The sequence below is a fragment of the Piliocolobus tephrosceles genome, chromosome 13, assembly GCF_002776525.5.
Source record: "Piliocolobus tephrosceles isolate RC106 chromosome 13, ASM277652v3, whole genome shotgun sequence".
Taxonomy (NCBI): domain Eukaryota; kingdom Metazoa; phylum Chordata; class Mammalia; order Primates; family Cercopithecidae; genus Piliocolobus; species Piliocolobus tephrosceles.
The window spans coordinates 110,819,355-110,835,104 of NC_045446.1; the positions used below are offsets into that span (position 1 = coordinate 110,819,355).

General features: G+C 45.1%; 1 protein-coding gene across 1 annotated transcript in view; it reads left to right on the plus strand.

The window, feature by feature from the left end:
* Positions 1-15,750, plus strand: part of TECTA (tectorin alpha) — a 92,117-nt gene that overhangs the window by 59,781 nt on the left and 16,586 nt on the right. The window contains exons 14-18 of the mRNA XM_023208479.2: positions 3,615-3,998; positions 5,918-6,204; positions 8,276-8,556; positions 11,734-11,844; positions 13,039-13,241. Of these exons, the coding sequence (XP_023064247.2) occupies positions 3,615-3,998; positions 5,918-6,204; positions 8,276-8,556; positions 11,734-11,844; positions 13,039-13,241 (1,266 nt within the window). The remainder of the gene's footprint in view (positions 1-3,614; positions 3,999-5,917; positions 6,205-8,275; positions 8,557-11,733; positions 11,845-13,038; positions 13,242-15,750) is intronic.

Sequence of the window (15,750 nt, forward strand, 5' to 3'; positions counted from 1 at the left end):
AAGATGCATTGACTCATTCAAGTTGCCCTAACTTTGGGGATAAATAAAAGAAATGTGGAAGTGACCCTCAATTTCACTTTCAGTGGAAAATTTATTTAAATGCTATATTAGAGGGAGGAAGTAAGGTAAAATAGTGGAACTAATCAAAGGAGACTTTCTGGGAGAGGGGGTGTTGAAATGAGCTCTTAGAAATATTATTTGAAAGGAAAAGGCAGAACATGTGGAAAAAATTAATGAATTATATTTTCCCACAGTTGAGGAGAAGATATAATCAGGCTCAAAACTCAAAAAGCACTCTCTAAACTGTGTTTCCCAGCCCAGAGACTTACCAAAACCTATCCATCTATCAGCTGTGCCATGCACCCTGGGCAGGCATCCTGAGTGTCAGTGTGGCATGATTCAATGAAACCTGGGTTCGATCCTAGCAGTACCACTGCTGGAGGTGTGACACTGAGCAAACGCTGTCATTTCTCTGAACGTCTGTTCCCCTGTGAATGAAATGTGACTAATGATACCAACCCAGTAGGGCTGTTGGATAAATAATCGATGCTGGGTTCCTAGCCTAGTGCCTGGCATCGAGTCCTTCAATAATTGGGAGCTGCTATTGTTATTGTTGTTTTGTTATTCTCTTGAGAAACATTTTGTAAACAAAAAATCCAGGCGTATTAATGAAAGGATGCAAATAAAAGCCTTTGGAACTCTCAGGAAAAGCATGGTCAGCTCTTGGCTGCTATTAGTACTACAGTGTAAACATTATGAACAGTTTTTCATCAGAACCTCAGTGGATTTTGACAACAGCTTACATCCGGGAAACAGGAAACTCAGAGAACAAAGAATCCACATCTACTTGCCACCATTCCAAAGCGCTTGGGGGCTTGTTCATAGAATAAATGTCTTTGGAAATGAATAGAGACTACGCCTGGCTATTAGCATGTAGAGTGATCACCCAGCTGTCATTGTCATGTGTGATTAAGGTGAAGAAAGCAGCGCTGGGCCAGCCACTTTACTGTGATACTCGTTTCAGGATCAGATTCTCTTGTGGATGAATTATTTACCCTTTATCATATCCACATACATCAAGTTATTTTTCTCTTTTCACCACTGTAATGTCTGACTTCTTATCAGAGAGAGGCCAAACCATCCACTCAGTTATTCTATAAATCTGATAAGAGAAATGAAATCAATTTGTGAGGCTGTTGGCACCCAGAATATGTTATGTAAGTCTGGAAGGAGAGTAGACTTAGTTCCAGCAATGACTTCACTTTGAGGATGAAACAATCAGCAATAGCATCTTGAAGTGCACTGCAATCAGGAAACTTGTTCTGGAAGATCTTCTCCTCTATCTATTTACCCTTGAATCTGAGTCATATCTGTAGTTGATATCCAGGGTTTTGATGTCTCTAGTTAAAGCAGAAAACTGACCAGACAGAAACATAGGCCTTTTTGTGCTGTTGAAAGATCTTTTCTGGATAACACTATTTTAGTAAGTTGATAATGCATTGAGTGCCCACATCTCTATGACACATTCTATTTGTTGGTACCACCTCCTACTTGGACAATCATGACCAATTTCCAACAGTTTCCTGGAATTCTTAGTCTAGAGCAAGTGCAACATCAACAATGCAAACCCTACCAAGCAGAGTCGTGCCTGCAGATTGCCGCCTGTTTTGGGAAAAGTAGAAAATAACATTCTAGTTGTGGGACTCCTGGGAAAGAAAAGAAAAGAAAAGAATAGCTGCCTCCAGTTGAGGATACGCTATGTTGTAGGTATTTTATGTAATGTTGCATAATTTCTTCACCATCTGAAAGACGATGAGCTGTTCTACTCCTGTAATAGCAGCTTCTATTTATTGAGTGCCTACCCTATGCCAGGAAGTGTGTTTTATACATCTTATTTAATTTAGTCCTTACAACTGCCCTGTAAGACATTATTTTTAATTTCATTTTATTATTATTACTTCTGAGACAGGGTCTCTCTCTGTTGCCCAGGCTGGAGTGCAGCAGCAGGATCACAACTCACTGCAGCCTCTACCTCCCAGGCTTAAGCGATCCTCGCACCTCAGCCTCTGGAGTAGCTGGGACTATAGACATGCACTACCATGCTGGTTATTATTATCATTATTATTATTACTATTATTTTGAGATAGAGTTTCGCTCTGTCACCCAGGCTGGAGTGCAATGGCACGATCTCGGCTCACTGCAACCCCCGCCTCCCAGGTTCAAGCGATTCTCCTGCCTCAGCCTCCCGAGCAGCTGGGACTGTAGACATGTGCCACCATGCCTGGCTAATTTTTGCATTTTTAGTAGAGACAGGGTTTCACCATGTTGGCCAGGCTGGTCTCGAACTCCTGACCTCAGGTGATCCACCCACCTCAGCCTCCTAAAGTGCTGGGATTACAGGCATGAGCCACTGCACCTGGCCTATTATTATTATTATTATTATTATTATTTTAAGTAGAGATGAGGTTTCATTGTGTTGCTCAGGTTTGTCTCAAACTCCTGGGCTCAAGCAGTCCTTCCACCTCGACCTCCCAAAGTGCTGGGATTACAGGCATGAGCCACTGCGCTCAACCACAGGACACTATTAATATCTCCAATTTAGAAATGAGCAAAGTGACACTGGGGAGGTGAGTAATGTTACTCAAGATGGCACAGGCGGGGATATAGGACTAGATTGAAACCCAGGTGGTCTGATCCCAAAACGTTCCTTTCATGGCCCCCGGGTGTTCTCCGGATCTCTCACATTCAGGACACATGGGAATGAAGGTACTTCCAACAGAAGTAAGTTGGAAGCAGACGAGACACAAGGAAGGGTGAGGATTGTGAAATGTGAAATGGTTAATCAGAAGTGCTGGTCATTGCTTTCTTATGACTGTTTAAGGTTTGAAGGGCTAATTTATCATTCTTAAGTGAATTTTAATTTCATCTTTGAAGCAGAGTCTGTACTTGTCAGAAGTGTGACTCCTTGATGGATATTTTCTACCAAATATTCTTCCTCTTTACCTAGTTCCTCTAACAGCTGCACATTCAGGTTGACTGTGATTAGTTCTACAATCCAGCCCAAAGATTTCAGAGTTCTTTATTAAAATCAATCAAGTTATGGCCGGGGTGGTGGCTCACACCGGTAATCCAAGCAGTTTGGGAGGCTGAGGCAGGAGGATCGCTCCAGCCCAGCAGTTCAAGAACATAGTGAGACTCCGTCTCTACAAAAAATACAAAAATTAGCTGGGTGTGGTGGCGTGTGCCTATAGTTCCAGCTACTAGGGAGGCTGAGATAGGAGAATAGCTTGAGTCCAGGCATTCCAGGTTACTTACAGTGATCTGCGATTGCGCCAGTGCACTCCAGCCTGGGCAACAGAATGAGACCCTGTCTCTAAGAATAAATACGTAAGTAAATAAGTAAATGTCAAAACTGCATATTGTTTGGCATCTGAGTTGCCTGCAATTGATGGAGCCTTTGAGTTGAGACCGTTTCCCCACTGCTGCCTCCTACAAATTCCAGCCCTAATAAAGATAGGCTAGCCCAGCCTGATAAAAGACCAAGGGGACTGGACTTTGCGGTCTCCAGCCCTGACCACAGTCTGAATTTAATGCAAACGGCGCCTTTCTTCCAGCCCAAGCAGCTGTTCTGGAACAGCGACTGCACGCGGCGCTGCCGCTGTTTCCGTCGCAACCTGATCCAGTGCGACCCGCGCCAATGCAAGTCCGAGGAGGAGTGCGCGCTGCGCAACGGGGTGCGCGGCTGCTTCAGCACCAAGACCTCCTACTGCCTGGCGGCCGGCGGCGGCGTCTTCCGCACCTTCGACGGCGCCTTCCTCCGCTTCCCGGCCAACTGCGCCTTCGTGCTGTCCACCATCTGCCAGAAACTGCCCGACATCTCCTTCCAGCTTATCATCAACTTCGACAAGTGGTCGGCCCCCAACCTCACCATCATTTCGCCCGTCTACTTCTACATTAACGAAGAGCAGATTCTCATCAGCGACCGGAACACGGTCAAGGTGACCAGCCTGGTGTCCATTCTTAAGAAGGGGCCCGGAAACAAGGGGTTGGCTGCGGGATTGTGTAGGGTTCTCCCAGATAGCCAAGTTGTGGGATAGATTGTTGCTTCATGGTGTTCCACACACAGTGACCAGGTTTTAAAGAATCAAAGTATGAAGATGCTTTAAGCATAAGAACGGACACCATTTGGTTCTTGGCTGATGATTCCAAAGGCAGGAGACTTGCGGGGTCTCAGAGCCAGGCAATGGCATGGGTGCTAACAGAGCTTCAGGTGATAAATTGTTAGATAAATCAGTTTTTACTCTGATTACTTTCCAAAATGCATCCCATTTGTTTTTAACAGCCCTTAAGATTATTTTTGGCTCTGCCCTCTTGTAGTCAGACCCACCCTTCATCTTTGCCATCCTTTCTATAAGCTGAGAGAAAGCAAGCATTTGCCTACAAAACACCAATCTGAGTAAAAACCTGAGGCGCACCTCCTTTGTCCAAGGGCCCCGTGATGACCCGCTGAGGGGCAGGAAATGGGAGGCTGCACTTGGTGGATTTCTCTTAGGTTGGCTCCTCCTTAGGCCCATTGCCTGGTTTCTTGTTTATCTTACACCTGTGTGTAAATAAATGTAAACCCCCCACCCAACCCCACAACAAATATGGCTCTCTACTTGAATTCTTCCCACCCCTTCCTTTTAAGAAGATCACCTGCTCAGATGCACTGTTGATGGTGACCCAGCCTCTCAGCCAGAGCAGGCTGCTGCCACCGGGCGCCCGGAAGGATATGGAGCCAGTCCCCAGCGCTGTGAGCACAGGGAGGGAGGGACCCAGAGACAGCCACATGACCGCTTTTTGGCATTGAGTGTTATTGCGTGTATCTGTTTTCCACCTGCTCAGATAATCAGGCCTTGAGTGTATCTTTAATTGAAGAGTCATCAAATAGCGTAGTATCAAACATCAGACAAAAGACCAGCAGTATTTTGTGAGCTTAAAATGAAGAATCTGAAATTTAATACCGGTTTTAACTTCAATGAAAGGTGCCACTGTTTTTGACATTCTCATTCCTTTTACAAATTGGCCCACGTCAACACGACAGCATTGGTCCAGAATCCAGGAGCTAGAAAATGAAAATGACCACCCGAGAGAGAAAAACTGACATTGTGGCTGAACAAAATACCCAAGCTCGTCAAAACAGTAGAGACTCATTTTTTTTAAAAAGTGTCTGTTTTTTATTTTTTTATTTTAAGGTACAAAAGCTACTAATAGCCTGGGGAGAAAATTTTTATTTTGTAAGTACAGGAAAAGCGTGTTATATTCTGTCCCAAGGGCTAAGGAAAGAAAATGTTAGAAAGCAGGAAAATGACAAATGCAGAAAATAATGTGCCTATAGGTCCTCTGGGGGGACCTCCAGTTTGAACATTATAAGCAAGAAAACGATAAACATGGCAGTGATGCCCAGATCCATTTTAACTGTGTTCGACTCTCGTTGGCACAGGATTGGGATTTCATTTTCAGTAATTGGCTTATGCTGGGGAAAGTTTTAGACACGAATCCAGCCATTCATTGTGGGTTACACTTGTCTAAGGTTTCCTTATCTCTCACCTCCTCTCCCCTACTTCTGCTTCGTAGTTTGCTTCCTTTGGGGCAACTACAGTATAAGATGAGTGAATGCCTTTAAACTCTAGGGCAGGGGCCGGCAAATCTGCTTGCTGCCTCTTTGTGTAAATAAAGCTTTGCTGGAACACAGCCACACTCATTTAGTTGTGTATTGTCTATGGTTGCTGTCATGCTGCAGGGACAGAGTGGAGTTGTTGAGACAGAGAGATCACAGGGCCTGCGATGCCCAAAATATTTTCCCTGGCCCTTTCCTGAACAAGTTTGCCAACCCTTGCTCTAAGCGTAATTATTTTCTGTTTTCCTCCTCCTATAGGTGAATGGCACACAAGTGAATGTTCCATTTATAACTGGTTTGGCAACCAAAATCTACAGCAGTGAGGGGTTTCTGGTGATTGACACCAGCCCAGACATCCAGATATACTACAATGGTTTCAACGTCATTAAAATCAGCATCAGCGAGAGGCTGCAGAACAAAGTGTGTGGTCTCTGTGGCAACTTCAACGGGGACCTAACAGATGATTATGTGACCTTGCGAGGGAAGCCGGTGGTGAGCAGCGTGGTGCTGGCCCAGAGCTGGAAAACCAATGGCATGCAGAAGAGGTGAGGGTGTAGGAGTTCAAGCCACTAAACTTGGTGGCCCAAGTTCTCTCACATCCATGGGTGGTGTGAATGAGGAATGCACTTTCCTTAGCACTGCCCCTGCTCTCCTACAGAGATGAACCAAAGCTCTTTGGAGTTTTGATGCTAAAACTAGGCACATAAGAGACCCCACTAATTTTGTGAACTGCAGAGGAAGGAGTTGGGCTTAGATGATATAACTCTAATTTTCAGGTCATCCAGCCCTTGGCTAAACAGAAGAGTGTGCCCAGGATGAGAACTCTGAAGCCTTGACCAGCTGCCCACCCGGGACCTAGGCACCCCTGCTGGGTGTGGAATTAAGAGTTGACTCAGAAGAAGAAGGGTTATCTTTGACTCCCTTAGTGCTGGGTCTAATTGTATGTCCTTGCCTCTTACAAGAAGGCTTGACTATGGTTGTGTAGGTAGAAGTTGGTGGGAATCAGGAAAGCCTTTTTTAAAAACAGAAGTTACAAGGTTATTATCAGGCCCACCCCTGGCCAGCAAAGACAGAGTGAGCTAAAGAAGTTATTCCAAGGCCGAGCGCAGTGGCTCAAGCTTGTAATCCCAGCGCTTTGGGAGGCCGGACGGGCGGATCACGAGGTCAGGAGATCAAGACCATCCTGGCTAATACGGTGAAACCCCCGTCTCTACTAAAAAAAAATACAAAAAACTAGCCGGGCGTGATGGCGGGCGCCTGTAGTCCCAGCTACTCGGGAGGCTGAGGCAGGAGAATGGCGTGAACCCGAGAGGCAGAGCTTGCAGTGAGCTGAGATCTGGCCACTGCACTCCAGCCTGGGTGACAGAGCGAGACTCCGTCTCAAAAAAAAAAAAAAAAAAAAAAGAAAAGAAGTTATTCCAAAGGTTTTAAACTTAGGGCCCCTCAGGGCTGCTGAGTATGTGGATACCTTTCTGGATCTGTAGATATGCTTCTCTTTCATGTTAGTTCTGCTTGTACAATGGCTCAATCACATTGCTTTACATGCTAAATATCAGCTAAATCCTTAGTCCTGGAAATCACACTTAAGCCTCTTTGACCCTGCCCCAAGTGCACAGTGAACAATGTATCATGTATTAGACTATCCTGTGAATTCTGGGACTGAGCTGTGAAAATCCTTGGGCAATATCTTGTCCAATCTCTTCCTTTCCTAGGTAAAACAGAGACTAAGACAGAGAATGACTTACATGAGGAGGTCCCATATATGGCAAAGCCAGGACGAGATTCCAGGATTCCTAATTTGGTGCTTACTCTAGAATGCTATGCATTGACCCACAGATAGAAAAGAGAGAACTTTGGACGTTATATTTAGAACACTACTTTAAGCCACTGTAGTGTTTCCAAAGATAGGCAAGGTTCAGCTCCTCCTGAGGAATTATGATTCTGTGTGAATTTGGCTGGCCTGCCTCCCTCCCTCCTCCCTCCTCCCTCCCTGCCTCCTTCCCTCCCTTCTCCCTTCCCTTCCCCTCCCCTCCCCTCCCCTCCCCTCCCATTCCCCACATCCCCTGCTCCTCCTCCTCCCCGGTCCCCTCCCCTCCTCTTCCTTTTAAAATAAACTGTTATCAGCTGGACACCGATTTTCTTGTAATGTTTTGCTTTTGGTCCCTAATGGCTAAAGTGGAACTGGCTTAGAAGGCTTCCTTTCAAATCTTTAATTCTGCCAAGTATCATTACTATTATCATTATTATATCCATACCTGTTAATGGTTATTATATCAATTGTATCAATCATATCAATCAATTATGCCAAAGCATTCATTGTTACTATATCAATATCTGCCTTTTGTGTGGCACTTTGGCCACTAATCCATCATTCCATTTTACCCTCACTGTATTTCAATGGTATAAACAACAGGAATTACCATTTCACTTTCTTAGATGGATAGAATAGAGACCAGTAGTATCTGACTTGCCGAAGGTCACAAAGCTAATTAGTGTTGGAATTAGTGCACTAGCTTCAGGGGTAGCAAAACAGGTGCAGATGCTATTTACCTTCCATTGAAGATCTCAGATGGCCGTTTTTGCTTCACTCAGTCTGACTAGACCTTTTGCCCCCAGCTGCAACGAGCTGCAGTTCTCACAGTATGCAGCCATGTGTGACAATGTGCACATCCAGAAGATGCAGGGTGATGGCTACTGCCTGAAGCTCACCGACATGAAGGGCTTCTTCCAGCCCTGCTATGGGCTTCTTGATCCCCTCCCATTCTACGAGTCCTGCTACCTGGACGGCTGCTACAACCACAACAAGTTCCAGCTGTGCGGCTCCCTGGCCGCCTACGGGGAGGCCTGCCGCTCCTTCGGGATCCTCAGCACCGAATGGATTGAGAAGGAGAATTGCTGTAAGAGAATTATTTTATTTCTGTGGATTCCATTTTCAGTGAAAAGAACAGCTTTGCTGGTAGCATTGCTTTTTCTAGGGATGACTGGTCCTCTCCAGATTTACTCATAGATCTGCTTCCAGGATTGGATAGTAGAGAGCTGTGAGCTGCAGCCGAGATTCAGTGACGGGCCCCTCCCATGGAGCCTAACCCACCTATGGTTTCTGTTTAGCTATGGAATTTGGAAAACAAACATGGGAAGATGAGGCTCTCTGGGTTGGAAGAGCCCTGCTTTAGTGGCTTATGAGGTAGAGGGACATAGTGTGGGATTCCCGATGGATTTTAGTTCCCAAACTCATCTCCACCTTGGCTTCTTTAGCATGAGGCCATCCTCTATCAGAAAGCGAAGGCAAGAGCAGGTGGAAGGCAGAGGTGGAACTGAGCTGGTTATGTCCACCTGGGCTGAAAGAAAGCTGCAGGTGGATTGACTGTGGAGATCACATATATTAGATCAGCTGGTAAAAAAAAGATAAACAGAATCTTGTGGGTTTTTTTCTGTAGTAAGAAAATTATTTTGATATGTATTCTATTATTCAATTTGTTCATTTTCCTACTGTGTTAATCAAATAGGGGAGCGATTATAGATGTATACACACACATGTAAATGTGCCATAGACATACATGTGTGTCCATATACATAAATGGTCACTCCCACTAGTGTGGCTAACAGAATGTGTGTTTTGTGCTCTGACCCACAACACCAACCCAGTGTGTATATAGGTACCACTGTGAAAACAGGCTGACTCCAAGACGATACATACACGTTGGTAAATTTGCAGACCAAACCGGATCAAGTGTAGGAATACACTTAATTCAGAGCCTAAAAACAATGCAGTTAATTAAAATACATTTCAGTGATTTCAGAAACTGTTAACAAGCAAATTACTAGTCTCTGTTGGAAACTAACAAAAATATTTGTTATTAATATTTTACTCTGCTGTGTTCATAAGAATACTTTCAATGACTTAAAAATTAACTGTTTTGAACTGTGGGGAAAAGAGAGGTCAGCCTGTTGCTGTGTTATTATAGATAGAAGTAGGTTTAAAAGACTCCATTTGGCTCTGTATTTGAGATGCTGTTAATCTGTGACTCTACCCCCAATCTTGTCCTTGCTAGAGACATCACTGTGATAATTAAGGTTTAAAGGATTTTGGGCTGTAAGGAATGTGCTTTGTTAGGCAAATGCTTAAAGCCTGCTTGTGGTTGAAGGTCAGTACCATTCTCTTAAATCTCAGTAAAAGAAAAACATCTGTCTCCTGCCCGTCCCTGGGCAAATGGAACATCTCCGTGTATCTGTATGTCTTACTGCTGATTTACTCCCTTATCTTTTGAGCAATAAATGCTGAGGGAACTCAGAGACCAGTGCCAGTGTGGGTCCTCTGGAAGCACAGCACTGGTCCCCTGGGCCCCGCTTTTCTTTCTCTGTACTTTGTGTCTTTATTTCTTTTCTCAAGTCTCTCGTTCCACCTAACGAGAAGCACCCACAGGTGTGGAGGGGCAGGCCACCCCTTCATTGAACTTTTCAAATTGTCAGGAATTTAAAAAAATACATATATCATTCAAAAAATACTCAAAGCTTCCGTCTGTCTAAGGGCATGTTTTATCTGCCAGTTGGCAGATGGACCACCACATTTGTAAATAAACGTTTCCTTCTTGTGGACTGTAACCTCTGCACCATGTTTCTGTTATTCTGTTTGTCATTCTCATGCAGAGTTGGTCAGTCATAACATTTGCTTGGTGGCTGCCATGTGCTTAGCACTGTGCTAGGTACTGGATATACTGGGCCAGTGAAAGGATCTTTATAAAAAGCAGCCTTTTGAAAATAAATATATTTAACTTATGCTGATGGCATTCTTTCAGTTGTCTTTCCAGAAATTAAGACAGGCTTATGCTGAGCCATCCATGCACTCCTACCTAATGTAATTAGTTACCTACCAGAGGGGCGTGGCAGCTGAGTCAGAAGAGGTGTATGGAGCTGTGGGCAGCTTGGGATTTTTGTTTTGTTTTTAAACTCTTTTTTTCCCTGTGTGTGGGGGTATGTGTGTCTGTGGTGAGAACATGAAACTCTACTCTGTTGGTAATTTTCAAGTGTACAGTGTATTGGTACTAACTATAGCCACTTTGATGTACAGTAGATCGCTTGAATTTATTCTTCTTGTCTAAATGAAATTTTGCATCCTTTAAAAACTCTTTTTTAAAAAATTCTTGAAGCCAACTTGGCTCATGCTGGGATTGAACAGTTGTTTCTTTAGCACTGCCCATCATATACCGTGATGAACAGGAGGAATATTCTGTCTTGATAGGCAGAGCGATTCTTTAAATAAAGAAATGAACTTCTAAAAGAAAATGCTCCTAATTAGTGGTTCTCAAACTGAGGCGTTGACTATCTTGCAGGTGATCTCATCTGTTACAGAAATATTGTTCACAATAACATGATGATGATACTCCACATAACGTCTTTATTTTACTTACAGTTTTACCCTTTTGGCAAAACAGCACCATGAATCTAAGTCAATGCTGGTGAGCTGTGTGGAGGTTTTTCCTTTGTCTGTTTTTACAAAATCAAGTAGCAGATCACGGGGGAAAGTGAACCAGGAATCAGAAAGGAGTAAGAAGCCCTGGGGTGGGAGACCTCTCTGGGATCTTACTGGCCCTCATATGTTCATTATTGACACATATTTATTGTGCACCAACCATGAGGTGGTTGAATGCTGGATTGTAGAGATAAATGATTTAGATGCTACTCTTTATATAAATATCAGTGCAAATCATTGTGCTATAGTGTAGTAGGTGCCTTAATCGTGGTAAGATTACTGGGGTTAAGAGCATCTGTGCATTCAGTCTTCACTTACCTTCGCTTTTGACTTTGGGCAAGTTTCAGCTGTGAAACACAGCTTATAATACTTAGCCTTGAGGAGTATTTGCGAGGGTCAAAGAAGCTAATCCAGGCCCGTAGCAGGCACCTATTTGCTAGCTATTGACATTATTTTCTGGAAGGTTGCCCTGTCTGTTAACCTGCAGCTGCCATCTGACCATTTCCAGTGTGATTAAAGTGGCAAGTCTGGAGTGGAACCAAATGCTACCGCCTGTAGGTGTGAAAATCAAGTTGTGCATGTTTCTGTGTGTTTTTCTTTTTAGCAGGAGTGGTTGAAGATCCCTGTGTGGGAGCGGACTGTCCCAACCGAACCTGCGAGCTGGGCAATGGCAGGGAGCTGTGTGGCTGCATTGAGCCGCCCCCCTATGGAAATAGTGAGTGACACGGGCCACCTCCCCACCCAGAAAGGCCCCATGGGAGATGCTGCTCTGGGGAAGGACCTTGATGCATCCCACTTTGTGAAGCTTTCCCAAACAGTAAAGCTTTCAGGAGCATTTAAGCAGAACAAGGAAGCAATCTGACTGCTTCAAAGTATAGCTACATCCTTTTCCTCAATACATTGTAACACACACATTTGTACATGAATGGAACCAGCCATTTTCATCTGAGGCCATGTTCAACATCAGAAAGGTCCAAATTGATCTTTTAGATGCACAAGGAAATAGGGTATTTTGATGTCAATATGAAATAATTAGGATGAATGTTATTTAAAGCCAGATTTATTTGGCCCAAAGCTTTTTGGTCCCGAAGATATGTACGACTGAAATGTCTGAAGCAAGCCATAAATAACTAGGACTCCAGGACTTGTTCCTAACTGTAGCTCCCTTGGTGTGGAAATGGCCTTGTCCACTGCCGAGCCTGCCTGGATGGCAGCTTGAAGCGGAGCTGCTTTGCCTTCCATCTCTGCTCCCCTTCCTGAACCAAGTAACGCAGAGGCAGCTGCTACATTTAATAGCATTCGAGAATGAAAATCTGGTTGACCAAAGGCTCCTTAGGAGGGGACAAGGGCTTCACGTAAACAGATAAAAATGTTTTTCTCTGTTTCTATAGTGCTTATTAGCCGGTATTTACATGCTCAAGAGAAAATGTCAATTGGTGCATTGCCATGTCAAAAAACAAGCTCCTAGTGCTCACCTGGGAATCGCTAGGGTCTGCCGAGCCGAATCAGCAGGGGCTTTGGATGTGGCCTGGCCAGTGCTGCTGTCCCTTGGAGGCATGCTCTTCAGCCAGGCCACAATGTGCCAGATTTGGTATGTTCAGTATGTAGCTTACAGAAAAGTAGCTGCCACCAGCAAGGTGGGGGAAGACATGGGTTTGTAAAGAAAAGACAGAAGACACTTTATTAGCATTTTTATCTTTTTAAAAAGGCTCTGCTAATGCCCAAGTTACTGCTTTGAATGAATTCATATGCTCGCTTGGTCTGATCAAAGCCTAATTAGAAATGCTGCAGTCTTTGAGTGGAGATCATTTGCCTCTTCTAAAGGAGAATGGTAATGGGATGCTTTGCTCCCACTCCTGCAGCAAGACCGACTCCACTGATTTGCCTTTCGTAATAACTGTTCCCACAGACTCACATGATATTATCGATGCAGAGGTGACCTGCAAAGCATCCCAGATGGAAGTGTCCATATCTAAGTGCAAACTCTTCCAGCTCGGTTTTGAGAGGGAGGGCGTGAGGATCAATGACAGACAGTGTACCGGCATCGAGGGGGAAGATTTTATCTCCTTTCAGATCAACAACACCAAAGGGAATTGTGGAAACATTGTGCAGGTGAGAAAAGCAGCAGGAAAGAGCACCTGGCAGAGGCAGCGACAGCTTCGAGTGTTTGCACATTTATTGTCCCGAAAGCCAACTTGAGGATGATCTGCTTAGAAATATGCTCCTTGGAAAACAGCAATAGGCATGTGTAAAATGAAAGACAGCAAGAGCAGTCGTCATTTCATGCTAAGTGGTTGACGGAGTTGAAAGAGTGATGTGTTTTTTCCTTGGTTTGGGATGCCTACTGTGGTTCTTTGTCTTGTATATGGACAGAATTGTGTCTTTTATGCTTCTATTGTTCTTTGAGGCAAATACATCTAGGCTTAGCTATTTCAGGGGGTAAGGGAGTCCCAAACCTCATTTAACAAGTGGCTTCAGGCCTAGTGCTATGGCTCCTGCCTGTAATCCCCGTGTGTCTGGAATTGGTGGGTTCTTGGTCTCGCTAACTTCAAGAATGAAGCCGCGGACCCTTGCGGTGAGTGTTACAGTTCTTAAAGATGGTGTGTCTGGAGTTTGTTCCTTCAGACATTCAGATGTGTCTGGAGCTTCTTCCTTCTGGTGGGTTCGTGGTCTCGCTGGCTTCAGGACTGAAGTTGCAGACCTTCACGGTGAGTGTTACTACTCTTAAAGGCAGCGTGGACCAAAAGAGTGAGTAGCAGCAAGATTTATTGTAAAGAGCGAAAAAATAAAGCTTCCACAGTGTGGAAAGGGACCCGAGTGGGTTGCCACTGGCTGGCTCCAGCAGCCTGCTTTTCTTCCCTTATCTGGCCCCACCCACATCCTGCTGATTGGTCCATTTTACAGAGAGCTGATTGGTCCGTTTTGACAGGGTGCTGATTAGTGCATTTACAATCCCTGAGCTAGACACAGAGTGCTAGACAGAAAAGTTCTCCAAGTCCCCACTGGGTTAGCTAGATACAGAGTACTGATTGGTGTATTTACACACCTTGAGCTAGACAGAGTGCTGATTGGTGTGTTTACGATCCCTTAGCTAGACGTAAAAGTTCTCCAAGTCCCCACTAGGTTAGCTAGATGCAGAGTGCTGACTGGTGTATTTACAAACCCTGAGCTAGACACAGAGTGCTGATTGGTGCATTTACAATCCCTTAAGTAGACATAAAGGTTTTCCAAGTCCCCACTAAACTTAGGAGCCCAGTTGGCTTTACCTAGTGCTGCAGGCGGAGCTGCCCACCAGTTCCAAGCAGAACCTGCACTCCTCAGCCCTTGGGCGGTCGATGGGACCAGGTGCTATGGAGCAGGGGGTGGCTCCCACTGGGGAGGTTTGGGCCCTGAGGGAGCCCACCGTGGAGGGTGGGGCTTGGACATGGCGGGCTGCAGGTCCCCAGCCCTGCTCCTCAGAGAGGCGGCTTGAGGCCTTGGGAGAATTCGAGTGTGGTGCACGTGGGCCAGCAGTGCTGGGGAACCTGGCACAACCTCCACAGCTGCTGGCCAGGGTGCTAAGCCCCTCACTACCCTGGGCTGGCGCTGGCCTGTGAGCGCGGCACGCAGCCCCGGTTCCCGCCTGCGCCTCTCCACACCTCCCCGCAAGCAGAGGGAGCCGGCTCCGGCCTCCGCCAGCCCAGAGAGGGGCTCCCACAGTGCAGTGGTGGGCTGAAGGGCTCCTCAAGTGCCGCCAGAGTGGACGGCGAGGCCAAGGAGGCACCGAGAGTGAGGGCTGCTAGCACATTGTCACCTCTCACCAGCACCTTGGGAGGCCAAAGCAGAAGGACTGCTAGAGGCCAGGAATTCAAGATGAGCCCAGGCAACATCACAAGACCCTGTCTCTATTAAAAAAAAAAAAAAAAAAAAAAAAAAATCTAAAAATTAGCTGGCTGTGGTGACAGTGCCTGTAGTTGTGTCTGCTTGGAAGGCTGACATGGGAGGATCTTGAGCCCAGGAGTTCAAGGCTGCAGTGAGCTATGATTGCACCACTGCACTCCAGCCTGGGTGACAGTGAGACCCTGTCACTAAAAACAAAACAAAACAAAACAAAAAAACAGCTGACTTCAAAAATATAGTAAGGTCCCAACTTTTAATGTCAGATTGTCCAATGTATAGGTTAGCAAAGCATCTTGTTTCTCTTCTTTTTCCATCTTGCTGTGTGTTTTCTATTCATGGCTCTATTTCTTAATACTTTTACCAGAGGTTGAAAGGAGTAAGGAGGTGAAACTTGCGCTTGTTCATGTTGGTCCTTGTAGGGATGTCTGATGATGGATTTGGTGGAGAAGAGATTTTGAATTAAACATTGAAAAAGAAGATTTCTATTACTCAGCAATGGCAATAGTTCATGCTATTCCTAGCTTGGGGTCCCACAGATAAGTGGGGTCTGGTAGTGGTTAGAATTCAGTAGTGGATGAAATCACCTTCCATGGGTATTCAAGGTTAGCAGACTAAAGGGTGCTGCTGATATCTATTGTAATACTTTTTTGCCCCAAGTAAATGCTAAGGCTAGCTCCATGCTGCTTTATACTGGCCTCTAAGTTATGTATGGAAGGAAGCCATTTCTCCACTTTCAGGGATA